The sequence below is a fragment of the Mirounga angustirostris genome, unplaced genomic scaffold (assembly GCF_029215605.1).
Source record: "Mirounga angustirostris isolate CCGP_5_RB_7025 unplaced genomic scaffold, mMirAng1.0.hap1 SCAF_17, whole genome shotgun sequence".
Taxonomy (NCBI): Eukaryota; Metazoa; Chordata; class Mammalia; order Carnivora; family Phocidae; genus Mirounga; species Mirounga angustirostris.
This window is the reverse complement of record NW_026991725.1, coordinates 25,844,896-25,859,039: the sequence shown is the minus strand read 5'-3', so window position 1 is coordinate 25,859,039 and position 14,144 is coordinate 25,844,896. Positions and strand designations below refer to the sequence as shown.

The 14,144-nt window shown below is 41.2% G+C and overlaps 1 protein-coding gene across 1 annotated transcript; it reads left to right on the top strand.

Moving 5' to 3' along the window:
* Nucleotides 1-3,194: 3,194 nt before the first annotated feature.
* On the top strand, nt 3,195-11,663 carry KRT28 (keratin 28). Its single transcript, XM_045888069.3, has 8 exons — nt 3,195-4,185; nt 4,630-4,712; nt 5,481-5,637; nt 6,368-6,529; nt 6,614-6,739; nt 9,690-9,907; nt 10,945-11,000; nt 11,272-11,663. Exons 1-8 carry the CDS (start codon nt 3,736-3,738, stop codon nt 11,412-11,414), a joined length of 1,395 nt encoding a protein of 464 aa, XP_045744025.2. The 5' UTR covers nt 3,195-3,735; the 3' UTR covers nt 11,415-11,663.
* The last annotated feature ends 2,481 nt before the right edge of the window (nt 11,664-14,144 follow it).

Sequence of the window (14,144 nt, the reverse complement as noted above, 5' to 3'; positions counted from 1 at the left end):
TTTCTCCAAAGATGGACATGAGCATCACAATAGGTTGTCAGAGTAGGTGATCATTAACATGGTCTGCCCCGGGGTAGAGATCAAGGTCAGGTTGCTGTCCTGGGGCTGCAAAACAAAATTCCAGACAGCAGGAATAGTGGTGAGAGTGTGTCACAAAGGATTAGGACGAATGTAGTCCTATGAACCTGAGGTTCAATAAAACAGAGCCAGAGGTGGAGGTAAGTGGGAAGGACCAGATAATTGTCCCAAAGGTTTGAGAGAGTTGACCATGCCTAAAAGCTACAGCTGTGGTCACCCTCATCATGAAGCAAATGACCCATGCTGCATCTTTGAGTGACAAAGAGAAACAAGTTATCACAACAAAAATAAATCCAGTCTGGAAACCAGGTATGAAGGAGATAGATAGATAGATAGATAGATAGATAGATAGATAGATAGATAGATAGATTTTTTTTTTATGGATACTTTTGGAACCAGATTGTCCCACAGAAATTCTGGCCAAAGGAGGAAGGACTCTGAGTTGTCACATTGCTTTTCAGTGTCTCTAAATAAAAATAAAACATCATCTCACACCCCAACACTGAATAAAAGATCTTTGCAGCCTAGTACCAGTTAGAAAGGGAATTATTGTGAGTTAGTACAAATATTAGACATTACCTAGGGGAAGAATTTGAGTAGTGCTCTGAAAATAGGTTTGTCCTTCAGGATTTTAGCAAAGAAAAAAAATCTCATACTTAAGCTTCTAATATCCTACTCTGAGTAAGTTACCTCAGAAGAAAGGCTTAAAAAGCATGAATAAATAGGTTCACAGGCTAGCTGAGCCATGACAAAGCTAATGACCTTTTTGGAAGAAGAACTCTCATTCAAGTTTTGATCTATAGAGCCTCTGGAAGGTTTTCTAAAGTAAGAAATTTGAAGAGAAGACTAGAAAACAAAATGGTACCAAATGCATCTCAGTAGATTGAAAACAGTTGTAAAGATTAAAGCAAGGGGTATGCTAATAAGCACATAAAAAGATGCTCAACATCACTAATCATTAGGGAAATGCAAATCAAAACTACTGTGAGATACCACCTCACACCCATTAGGAAAGCTACCATTAATAATATAATAATAATAATAATAATAATAATAATAATAATAAAAGAAAACAGCAAGTTTTGGAAAGGTTGTGGAGAAACTGGAATCTCTGTGCTCTCTTGGTGGAAATAAATGGTACAGATGCTGCAGAAACCAGTATGATGATTCCTCAGAAAATTAAAAACAAAAGTTCCATATGATCCAGAAGTTTCACTTCTGATACTAAGGTCTCTAAGTGATATTTGTATGTGCCATGTTCACAGCAGCATTTTCCACAGTAAAAACTTGAAGGCATTTGTTTTCTTCCCCTCTGTATGCCCCGCTACTAAAATAGTGCCCTGTGCATAGTAGGTGCTCATTAAATACTTCTTGAATGAACAAAAAACGAATGAATGACACCTGATAGGCAGCATAACTGTAGTCAAAAGTTTCATTTTGCTACTAACTAGAAATTCTGAAAAGAATTTTGTAAGAAATATGTTTATGTTTTTCATTAAAGAGAGATTTTGGCATCATTGAAGTTGCTTTTCTATCTGACTTTAAGATAACTGTATTTAACAAAGGGACCGCCACACTGAATCCCAAGGCCCTTTCTGGCCTGACTCACCCTGCTTCATGCTGTGTGTCCCTGAACAGTGCTTGTCCTCCGTTTTCTCATCCTTAAATCAGAAGAAGGAAATCTTTCTTCCAAATTCCCAGATTCTTTGTAAGCTTCAAACAAGATAATGTACAAGAAATCCCTTTGGAAGCTGTAAAGCACCATATAAACGTAACGAAATCTTGTCTTTATACTCATTGTGCTCTGGAACGTTGAGAAGATAAATGTTGAGGTTGCTTCTTACTAGGGGCTTAGTAATTTCCAGCTGCGGGCTTGCAGAACCCAGGCTGAAGTGGCGATTCAGCCCCAAGCAACATCCATTTGCAGGCCAGTCCTGCCCCCTGGTGGAAACAGAAGGGCAGGGACAATGGCAGTGAACAGTGTGGGATCACCAGGGGCGATCCTAACCAGGGAAACAAGTTACTTCAATTTAAGTTTTTTTAAAAAACACCTTCTTTCCCTTTTTTGTCACAAAATGTCCTTTGGAAAATTTTTTTACATATGCAGGATGCATACACATTACACCAATAACTTGTCTAATTACTATTTACAGTTAATCAGGCACTGACAATTTACAATTCTTCAGATATTTTAATATTCTAATTCCTATTTCAATTTCAATAATTCAATAACTTAAGAGAATAATTTCACAATTAATATAACATGTTAAGACTACTAAGGGCAATATATAAAATAGGTATTTGTATGGGCATGGATCATTTAGAGAAATTATTTGTATCTAAAATACACTCATAGTGACAGAATCTCTAGGCTATCTAGAACATATGCCAAGTCTTCACCCGGCATGTTCCTGGTGACTCTGTACAAATCATTTAACATTTGTGGGTCTCGGTGGCCTCATCTGACAAAGAGGCTGCAGTACGTAATGTCTAAGGCCCTTTGCTGCTCTAAAAAAAAAATCCTACAACTTTGCCCAGAAAATGCATTTAAAGACCGTGCGGATGACAGCCACAGAGCCAGCTAGCCAGGCTTCAGAAGGCTTGTGCCAGCCCAGTTCCAGGAGACACCTGACTGATCTGGAGGCAAAAACAATTTTATACCTGTCTTCTCCACAGAACCAGGAACCAGTCAAGCCCAACCAAATCCCTCCTATCTCTCTTTTTCCTGTCCTCTCCACCTTCACCCTCACCTTCCTGGCCACTGCCTCACAAGGAGGCTCCTCAGGTCACTTCCGGCTCACCTCTCCTGCCCTCTCAGCTGGGACCCCCCACCCTCACCCCGCTCCCTTCCACACACATACCCAGTCATTCCAAACTCTTTGACACAGAAGGCTAAACATGATCCAGCTTCTGCCTGATCCTGACCATACATTTCTTAAAGACTGGACCCATATCTTTTTCATCTTTGCATTTATTTACCATCATGTCTTCATTTTTGCATTTAGCTTTGAACACCAGACATAGTGGTCATATATGTTCAATAAAGGAATCAGTTAATACTTACTGTTATTGTTCAAGGTAATACATAGATGTCACAATCATGGTAAGACCAGAGAAGTTACCAGGATCATATTTTTTTAAATAACACAATTTTTTTTTCCCTGGCAGGATAAAATATGTGTTTCTTTAGTAAATGGTTCTTTATATACCTCTCTGGTAATTAAGACCCTACTGTAGCTAGCTGATGGTACCCTATCACAATCTTACTTAACTTTTAAAACTTTATAATATCTGGTGCCAGATAATGATGGTATGTTCTAGGGTCTAGATGAAAGTAAAGGATTACTCACCCAAAATTAGAAGTTAAAATAATTAACTTAATATAGAATGAACCCGGTTATATTTAAGATAACAAATATCCTGAAGCAACAGCCAGAGATGTTAGACATCAATTTACAAAAAAAAAATCACCTAATTATACATAATTTCATGCTAATCGGAATGATGCCATTTTTCTTCTGGCATGCATAACTCAAATAGAAACACCCCAATAATTGTGTATAAAAGCCCAAAGAAACCATCAGCCCATGATATTCTGTTCTCCTTTGAAGTTACAGCTATCTTGTTACAGACAAGGTGAATATTGCTCATTCTATCATGTCTCTCCGATTTTCTAGTGGGTCCAGGCATATTTGGTTATGGTCTGGAACTGGATCTGTCAGACCATCCAGTGGAGGCTCGGGCTTTGCAGGCAGCAATGCATGTAGCAGCTCTGTTGCTGGAAGCGGATTTTCCTGTGCCTTGGGAGGGGGTCTGGGCAGTCTTCCTGGGGGGAGCCATGCTGGTGGTGTCCTTGGAAACGCTGCTTGTTCTGGCTTTGCTGGAAGTGAAGGGGGACTTCTGTCTGGGAACGAGAAGGTGACCATGCAGAATCTTAATGACCGCTTGGCATCCTACCTGGATAATGTGCGAGCTCTGGAGGAAGCAAATGCTGAACTAGAGAGGAAAATCAAGGGTTGGTATGATAAATATGGACCAGGATCTTGCCGTGGACTTGATCATGATTATAGCAGATACCACCTAATCATCGAGGATCTTAAGAATAAGGTGAGAAATCACAAATCTGAAGATACTCAAAGTATTTAAAACTAAGATTGACCTAGCAAAAGACACAGAACATGAACAGGAAATGCTTCGTAACTATTATCTGTCATTTATGTTCATATTTATTTATTATTTATTTTCATAAATCATTCTTTCTATTAGTCAAAAATAGGCACTTTGATGCATGAACTTCAAGTAGCTTAAATGTTACTGGTTTTGAAATATATTCGTCGATAAGAAAATGTTGCATTCTAAAAGTTAAGTGAGTAGACGAGAAGAAATAACCACATTTGTAATTTTTAAAAATTAACATTTTAAATATTTTAGTTGTCACTTAAGGAAATAAAATTTTTATGCAAAAGTGAATCGTGTCACATTTTTTATTTCCCCACAATAAATTATGAGAGTGGGCTTATTTGTTGTGTCCTCCCTTTTGGTTTCTTCTAGATTATCTCTTCTACTACTGCTAACGCTAATGTAATTCTGCACATTGACAATGCCAGACTGGCTGCTGATGATTTCCGGCTAAAGTAAGTGATAGAAAACAATCACCCTCTAGAAAAAGTTTCCTGTCTATTTTAATATGCTAAATAAAATTTCAATTTCATCCCAAGTAGAATAAACTATAAAAGATTAAAGGAAGTAATGCATGTTTTAATACGACAATACCCTATGACACAAGGCATGTTCTTACAATCAGCTACACTCACAATTTATAAATATTTATTACATTCTTGGGACAAAATATCACTGTATTTCTATGCCTGCCTGGAATAGTGCCAAGCACAAAGTAATAGCTCATAAATATGCATCAGGTAAAGAAAAATAGTCACTAAGATAAAATTCTAAAATGGGGGGGGTACCTGGGTGGCTCAGTCAGTTAAGCATCTGCCTTCGGCTCAGGCCATGATCCCAGGGTCCTGGGATCGAGCCCCAGATCCAGGCTCCCTGCTCAGCTGGGAGCCCACTTCTCCCTCTCTTCCTGGCTTGTTCTCTCTATCACTAACTCTGTCTCTCTCAATCTCTCTAATAAATAAAATCTTTAAAAAAAAAATCTGAAATGGCATATTGTTAATTAACTGGGATCCTTTATCAGAATTTGTGTTACACTAAATAACTGCCAATTTCCTTGCACAGAACTGGGTAAAAGGAGTGGAGGAAGGCATTCACTGCATACTTTTATAACATTCTGAGTCCCATTTCAATTTCCGATGTGCTGCTTAAAGCGACTGAGGTTTTATTTTTCTGCCTCTTGAGGTTGTCTAACTGGTGCTGAAATTCATTTAATGCCCGCCAAGGTATGAAAATGAGCTCGCCCTGCACCAAAACACGGAAGCTGACATCAACGGGCTGCGGCGAGTCCTGGATGAACTAACACTCTGCAGAACCGACCAGGAGCTGCAGTATGAATCCCTGAGCGAAGAGATGAGGTACCTCAAGAAGAACCATGAAGAGGTAGAAGCTGTACTTCTAGTCAAATCGTGATTCTGTACATTTTAAATACTTCGGGGGGGACTTTAAATTATAACAGTATTTTGTGCTCATTATAATAATTTAAACAATGCCAAGGCATACAGAGAAAGAATTTTCTTTCTCCTGGTCTCTGCCCTTCTAATCTCATCCCCCAAGGCTATAAATATTAACCATTTGATCTGTACCCTTCCATTTTTTAGGCGGATAGAACAGCCTATCCTTTTGAAAATGGTGCATTGTTTTTGCATTGATACACCCGTCTTTGCCTGCACTAGATTATTTCTTTCATTCATAAAAGCCTATCCTGAGGTCCACCTTCTCCTAAAGACCTCTCTGACTTGGAAAACATGTTTTCTCCACTTAATGAGCCTGGCTTTGCTTGAATGATGAACCCTGCACAATAATAAACCCATTACCTGACACGTTATACCAGCCCGCTTCAAACCCCCTAGGGGGAGAAGAAAAATGCCTATCCCCCAAATAGTCTCCAAAACGATGGATGAAAATTTTTCGGAAAACACCCTAAGACAGGTTAGAAAAGCCTAAAACACCAGCTCTACTTGCCCCCAAGGAGAGAATTATGGGGGACGGAAAGGCCAGGAAACATGAAAAGAGAAAGAGGGCAGAGAGCTGGAAAGGCAGGAACGAGGCAGAGCGATTTTGTGCACTGACCATGACCTGCCCCTCGAGTCCCGCTCACGTTTCCCTGCAGGAAATGAAGGCGCTGCAGTGCGCGGCTGGAGGGAACGTGAACGTGGAGATGAACGCAGCGCCCGGGGTGGACCTCACGGTCCTGCTGAACCACATGCGCGCCGAGTACGAGGCCCTGGCCGAGCAGAACCGCAGGGACGCGGAGGCCAGGTTCAATGAGAAGGTGAGGCCGCCCACCCAGCCCCCGCCTCCGCCTGCCCGCCCGGGGGGTGCAGGGCCGCTCACCCCTCTGCACCCCACCTTGCAGAGCGCCACCCTGCAGCAGCAGATCTCCGACCACGCGGGCGCGGCCACCTCGGCCAGGAACGAGCTGACCGACATGAAGCGCACCTTGCAGACCCTGGAGATCGAGCTGCAGTCCCTCCTGGCAATGGTAGGCGAGAGAGCGCGGGTCAGCCTGCATTTTGTGACTCTCACGGAAACCCTCCTCTTCTTCCCTGTTAGAGCTTTACCTCCAAAAAGAGAGCTGGGAAGACAGAAGACACTGAGACACTCAGACAGACAAAGCATTTCTTCCTCCCTGAGGTCACTGAGGATTTCCTTCCTGGCCTCTGCTCAGTGTCCCTTTCATGAAAATAGCTCACGTTTCACACCGTCCCTTCCTCAGGCGGCAGAGCAAGCAGCAGGGGTATTACCCCGCCTGAAAATTAAGTGTCACGCCAATGTCAGGTGGCCACACAGGTAGACCTAGCATCATCAGCATCTCCTAGTACTGCTGAAGGCCAATTAAAGCCACTGGGTGCTTGTCATCAGGCAGAGGAAAAGAGGGTACATATGCGAATCGCTATGAGCCCTGTCAGCCCCTTCATCCCCACCCACCTCACAGAGCTGGGCATTCAGCCAGCTTGGCACCTATTGCCAATTATTTCAGAGGTTACCATGGAGATAATCCGGGACTAAAAATGGCTTCCCTTCTGTTGTATGAGCTGTCAGCACCCAAAAAGCTTGATTTTGAGAATTACCACATACCTGTGGTAACAAGGGTTCCCATCCTCATCAGGGGTTTCATGCTTCCTGAGGACTGGAAGCTGTAACCCAAAGAAAAGAGCCATTATTATACAAATGAGTGCAGTGAGCAGAGAAGGTAAGGATGACTCAAAACTACAGGAAGACCATTTTGATTTAGCCACCCTAGAAAGGTACAGTGCTCTCTTACCATTATAAGGTTTAGATTAGAGACTTGTTTTGACCACTGACTAACCCCCAACTTAACCAGGGTGCCCCTCTCGTCCTGACCCTGGTCACCACTGCTGGCTGGTAACCCAACCCTCCCGCTGCCACTCTGGGCTCCTGGAGCCCTGCTCTCTGCCCCGTTCCCTTCTTCCCTGCGACTAGGACCCCGAGGACCTGTTCTGGCTGCTGTATCCCTGAGCACAAATCTGCCCTCGCGTTTCTGACCTACGTTGAAGCAAATGAACTCCCGAGTTCCCAGATCAAAATGGAAGCATTTTCACGTAGGAGATGATGTTAGAAAGTAGTTAATTCTGTGCAACCGGGAGTACCATGGTTTGGGCTCCAGAGATAATCCACGCAACATAACTGAATTCTAGAATAACGGTGGTATAGAACCTAACTACCGTGCTTGAGAGTCTTTTGTCACGGATGGATTCTAAGCAGGATCTTCTGTAGTTTAGTGCACAAATCACGTGTAAGTTGGGACTGGCCTAAATATGTAAACTTCTCCTAAGCTTCCTGTAGTATGCAAACTTGCAAGTTCATCCTGTCCTCCTTCCGTATCTACAAGCTAACCTTTACAGGGAACAGCTGTAGAGATAGGGATGCTGTGCCCTCTGATTAAGAGGAGTATTAGCAACCTGAAAAAGGGATGCCAGGGGCACCTGGGTGGCTCAGTTGGTTAAGCATCCGACTCTTAATTTTGGCACAGGTCATGATCTCAGGGTTGTGAGATCGAGCCCCTCATCAGGCTCTGCGCTGGGTGGGGAGCTGGCTTGAGATTCTCTCTCTCCCTCTCCCCTTACCACCCGCCTTCCTCTCAAAAAAAAAAAAAAAGGAATAAAATGAATACCATATGAGAATACATCAGGGAAATTAAAGTTTTGAACAGCTGAGCACACACCTCACTGATGTCTTGCCACTTGGTGCCTCCTCCTCCCCCATTACCATGCTGTTCACCTTCCACTCCTTTGCCCTGGAGAGCCCAGCACCACCCATGTAATGCACCAGTTGGCCAATTTATTAAGTCAGTGGTTCTTAGCCCCATCAAACCCCATGTCCGCCTGTTATGATGAATATTTTATAACTCCCTCTTTATCCTAGAATGAAGTCCATAGAGGATATATTTAGCAATACAAAAAAATTTTAAAAACCACTATAATGCCATAACTGCAATAAAAAGGAAAACTAAAAGTATTTTTAAATAAAATCTATTTAATATGTAAACACTTGGGCCCAACGACCCCCAGGACATGTAATGAGAGAGACAGAGGCTTACCCTTCCCTTGATAAGTAAATTTTTATGTTAAACAAGGTAAGATCAGGAGTGGCTCCACACAAGAAGGACAGGAAAATGAAAGAGTACGAATGGGGCTGGACCCTCAGATAATAACTAATATCAGAAGAAGTAATAACCACCCAGAGGTACTTACCTATGATAAGGGGAGAGGAAAATTACTTTAATTGAAGTAGACATCCCATGATGAGACAGATGACAGGCTGTGCAAGAGGAAATGAGGAGGTATAATATTCATAAGAGTAGTGGGGAAATAACGACCTGGAGCATACTGTGAAATGTATCTGTTGTGTTGAAAGCCCACCCCTGGTAAGGCATTCATTCTATCTCTAGTGCTTCATGAAAAGGCCTCTGAATAACAACAAGCAAAGCCCGGACAGATCAGAAAAACAAAAAGCAGCGTGCAAGGCCTTGGACCAGTGGTGGGGTAGGTCTCTGGAGACAGGAGCAGAATGAGATTGAAAAACAAAAACGAACCCAAAAATAAGTATGTAACTTCAATCTATAAAATTTCCAATATGATTTCTTACTGCGCTGTCCCCCAAAAAGAGTTTTAATGTGTAGGTTGACCATGATAGGAAATATTACCTAAATATCATGAAAGTCCGTTGGAACAGTCAAAAGTCTCGTGGGCAAGGGTCATTTATGCCACATCAGGTCCTCCAGCGTGCCAGGCCCCCACCCAGGGAAACACCTGTGACTTCCCCTTCCTCTGCACCTCCCCTGTTGTTGTGACGAGCCCCATAGATCTCCAAAACTCACCTAGGAAGCCATGCTGCCGTTTGCTGAGAAGCTCTGGTCTGCATAGTCCTCAAAGTGGCTTCATCCTTGCTGTGACATCCCCTGTCCTCAGAAACACTCCCTGGAGTGCTCCCTGACCGAGACCGAAGGCAACTACTGTGCACAGCTCGCCCAGATCCAGGCTCAGATCGGGGCCCTGGAGGAGCAGCTGCACCAGGTCAGAACCGAGACGGAGGGCCAGAAGCTGGAGTACGAGCAGCTGCTCGACATCAAGGTCCACCTGGAGAAGGAAATCGAGACCTACTGCCGCCTGATTGATGGAGACGGGAAGTAAGTAACACCATTTGAAAATCCGGCATTTTACCGGATAGGTTTTTACCTATTTTAAGCCACAGCTATGGACTGTCCATCCATGTTCCATGCCTCCAAGCCTCTTCTTCTTCATTCCCACTGCAGAGACGTGTGTCTACCTCTTCCCTCTGCAGTCATCCCTTCCATATTTTATACATCACAGCCCCTTCTTCATCTGCTTTGGATGACCCCAGTTGTCCCTGCAGAAGATCCCATTCAGTACCCATGTTCATCATTGTAGGTCTCAAGATTACCCCCCACCAGGCTTTACCCATCTTTCACTCCTTTCCTAATATCATCAATGGTCTGAAATAAACGTACTCTATACAAACCCCCAGGATCTATATTCTCCCCCAGGAGCATGCGACTCTTGATCTCAAGGTTGTGAGTTCGAGTCCCACGTGGGTGTGGAGATTACTTAAATAAATAAAACACTTAAAAGAAAAAAAGAAGTAGGTGCGCCTGGGTGGCTCAGTCAGTTAAGTGTCCAACTCTTGATTTTGGCTCAGGTCATGATCTCAGGGTTGTAAGATCCAGCCCCTCATTGGGCTCCCCACTGGACAAGGAGCCTGCTTAAGATTCTCTCTGTCCCTCTCCCTTCGCCCTTCCCCCGCCTCTCTCCCTCTCTAAGGAAAAGTATTATTTTCATTTAAAAAAGTATATATTCACATATGTGTATATAGAATATATTATGTATGTATATGAATATGTATATATATTCTCTGTAGGTTTTAAATTCTTGAGTTTAAAAAAAAATCAAATGAAAACAAAGTAGTTTTATATCCTTTCTTTAGAAGACATTTAATTATTTTTACCTCCTAGACACAAAAATTTTAATATTTTCCTTTACAGAAAACTAAGATCTGTTTTTGGCATACAAAGTTCCCTTGAGTTCATGTTCATCATTTGACTCAATGAATATTTCTTAAGTGATAACCTGAAATATTAAAGAATAAACTGGGGTGGGTTTTTTTGTTTTTTGTTTTTTGTTGTTTTTTGTTTTTGTTTTTTTGCAGCTCATGCTCCAAATCAAAGGGCTTTGGATCAGGAGGCTCAGGGAATTTACCTAAAGGTAATAAAATCTAGTTCTGTTTCTGCTGTAAGTACTTTCACATTAATGGCAATCATATACTGTGGCAACATCTGTATTTAAGTAATTTTAACTAAAGTGCTCTGAACTTAAAGTATTATTTTAAGTGGATAAAATTATCCCAAACTATTATAATAAATCTGTACATGCTCTCTCACCGAAGTGTACATAATATGTTATAAACAGCACTGGAATTCTTCCTCATGTAATCTTTTAGCTGGAATATGTGTATTCACAGGCGTTTTATTTCTAGAATTATCCAAAACCACATTGGTAAAGACAGTGGTTGAAGAGATAGATCAACGTGGTAAAGTTCTTTCATCGAGAGTTCACGCCATTGAAGAAAAGACATCTAAAATGACCAGTGGCAAAACAGAGCAAAAGGTTCCATTCTAGCCGCCGTCGAGAAAAAACAATCTGGGGAAAAGGATCCTATACAACTGCATTATTCTAAATATCAAGGAAATTTAAAAAAAAAAAATTTTTCTACCCTTACCGATAATTTACTTAGCAAAAATACTTGTTTTCTTAGTTAACTTTTACAGGGTCTTGGGCGTTTGTTTTCAAATAAATAAAAAAGTAGATGTGCACTTATTTCCATTCACCCATAACTAATAAACAATTATTTGAGATTTATTTTTTTTCTACATCTCATTCACGGGCATTCATTTATGGAATCTATTTTCATTGCCTTTCACTCTAGTTTTAAATAATAGTCAATACCACATGGCATTTCAATATTAATATTCACTAGGTATAATCTTTAAATATCTCACCATTTTGCATGGGCAAATAATCTGGGGAAAAAATCAGAAATTCTTCTGTAATTGAAAAATCCCATCACTAGATGGCGCATTCCTGGTATTTTACCAATGACCTTACCAAGCTCTTCTGGAGATCTGCGTACTTTCCAGTATACTGTTCCCCATATAATCAGGATTAACTCTAGAAAGATCCACAGCAATGAGCCTCATGTGAATGACTTTTTTCCTAGAGCAAACTCCGTCGAGCCCCAGAGAGCAACTAGTTCAAGCTTAGCAGGCCATAAGGTCTCTATTTCAACTTCTTGGCTAAGACATTGTAGCAGAAAACAGCACAGACAATAGATAAATGAATGAGCATGACCGTGTTCCAATAAAACTTTATTTATGGACACTGACATTCGAATTGCAACTAAGTTTGATGTATTATGAACTATTATTCTTCTTTTGATTTTTTTCCCAACCATTTAAAAATGTGAAAACCATTCTTAGCTCATGAGCTGTACAAAAACAGGTGACAGACCAGATTCAACCCGCCAACACCTGGTCTAGAACTTAAAATCTCATGAGGTTGATGAACACTATGGTTATTGTGTCTTTCTATGTTTCTGGATCAAAATGTATGGTAAGGAGTCCTAACAAACATTAAATTCCCTAAAAGGAGAGCAGCTCTCCTATTTCTGTAAAATGTGGCCTGATTCTAATAAGAAGCTCCAGTGAAGGCGGGACTTCTACCCAACAAGGCAACAGCCACATGGGAGTTCAAAGAAGTGGCAAAGGATGGGATGCTTTCAAAATCTTGAGCCAAAAGGTATCAAATGAAGCAAATACTAGAAATTCATGGGGAAATAATCTCCCAAATATACAGTGTACAGGAGCAGCTGTATAATTTGCAGGGCTAAGGGCAAGATGAAAATGTAGAGTCCTTGTTCAAAAATCAGGGGGAGAAAGTGTCATTAAAGGCACTAAAATATAAAGTTTTTTCCTTCCTTCTGCAGTCATGCACTCTACTTGTCATGGTTTGTTTTTCCTTTTTTAATTTGTCATTTAATGTCATTCTAAGTAAATAAAAATTAAAATGCTAAGTCATTGGCATAATTTTTGCCATTCATTTTTATATTGGGAGATACCCATTTTAAATTCAAATATAAGAACATTTAACTTGTGTACAGAATCACCAAAATAACACAATCCATATTTTGTGGCTGATACATGTGAAGGGAAGCAAAAATTCTTCCTCGACTCTTCAAGGTCTTCCATCTAGACTAAGAATTAATTTACATGAGTCAAATTAATTGGAGAAAAAAATGAAGTCTTAGTACGTGTGTACAGAGACCCAATAATGAATTTGAGACCCAAAGAATGACCAAGGCAGGCAGTTTTTATACTTTTTAGACAAAGAGAAAATAAATCTGTGAGCAATTGACAGTAGAAAGAAAACGTAGCTTTGGGAACTTCAATTAATAAGGAATTCTAAACAGAATTCAGGCTGTGGTAGTAAATCAGTAAAAAGTAAGAAGAGTTGTTTATACAACCATCTTGGCTCTAAATTTTCCATCTTCGGTAATAAGGACATCTCTTTACCTCTTGGTATAGAGAGGGGAAGGTATGTTTCACATGGGAGATTTATTTCCTGCTTTCAGGGGGACAGAGGAGGTCTGAGTGTCCTTCTTGTACAGGCTATCCCTTAAGTAGCTTTTATTTAAAATAGTCAATATGCCAGGGGCACCTGGGTGACTCAGTTGGTTAAGTATCTGCCTTTAGCTCAGGTCATGATCCCGGAGTCCCAGGATTGAGCCCCACATCAGGCTCCCTGTTTGGTGGGGGGAGTCGGCTTCTCCCTCTGACCCTCCCCCCTCTTGTGCTCTCTCTCTCTCACTCACTCTTTCTCAAATAAATAAAATATTTTTTAAAATTTAAAAAAAAATAAAATAAAATAGTCAATATGCCAAGGTGGCATATTTTGGGGCAGCCTGCCTTTGGTTGGCCCCTACACATGCATATGTATTTTGTTCTTACCAAAACAGTGGAAACACTGCACCAAACCAACTCAATGGGTTTTCTTTCACTCCTTTATCTGCTCACATTCTGCCAACACTACCCACCATTGGCATACCAATGAGTAAAAAAAGACAGGAAAAGATGCTGTGGGTTGCCCTATTCTTCTATAGCACTGTTTTCAGCCTGAGTGGTTGGCTCATACAGGAATGTAACAGTATGTGATAAGGTTCCTTGGTAGTTCCTGTTCCTTAGAACACCATTGCCTTCTTTCTGCATTTGAAACAAATGCCATTTGAATGGAAAACCTCTCGGGGTTGTCAGAAACCCTACTTACTCAGTCATAGACATACTTACCTTGCACTTG

Excerpts from the sequence above, each read along its gene's own strand:
- KRT28 (XM_045888069.3), top strand. The coding sequence starts at position 3,736 with ATGTCTCTCCGATTTTCTAGTGGGTCCAGGCATATTTGGTTATGGTCT. Across the intron at positions 4,713-5,480 it reads GCTGATGATTTCCGGCTAAA|GTATGAAAATGAGCTCGCCC; the intron begins GTAAGTGATAGA and ends ATGCCCGCCAAG. Across the intron at positions 6,530-6,613 it reads AGGCCAGGTTCAATGAGAAG|AGCGCCACCCTGCAGCAGCA; the intron begins GTGAGGCCGCCC and ends CCCACCTTGCAG.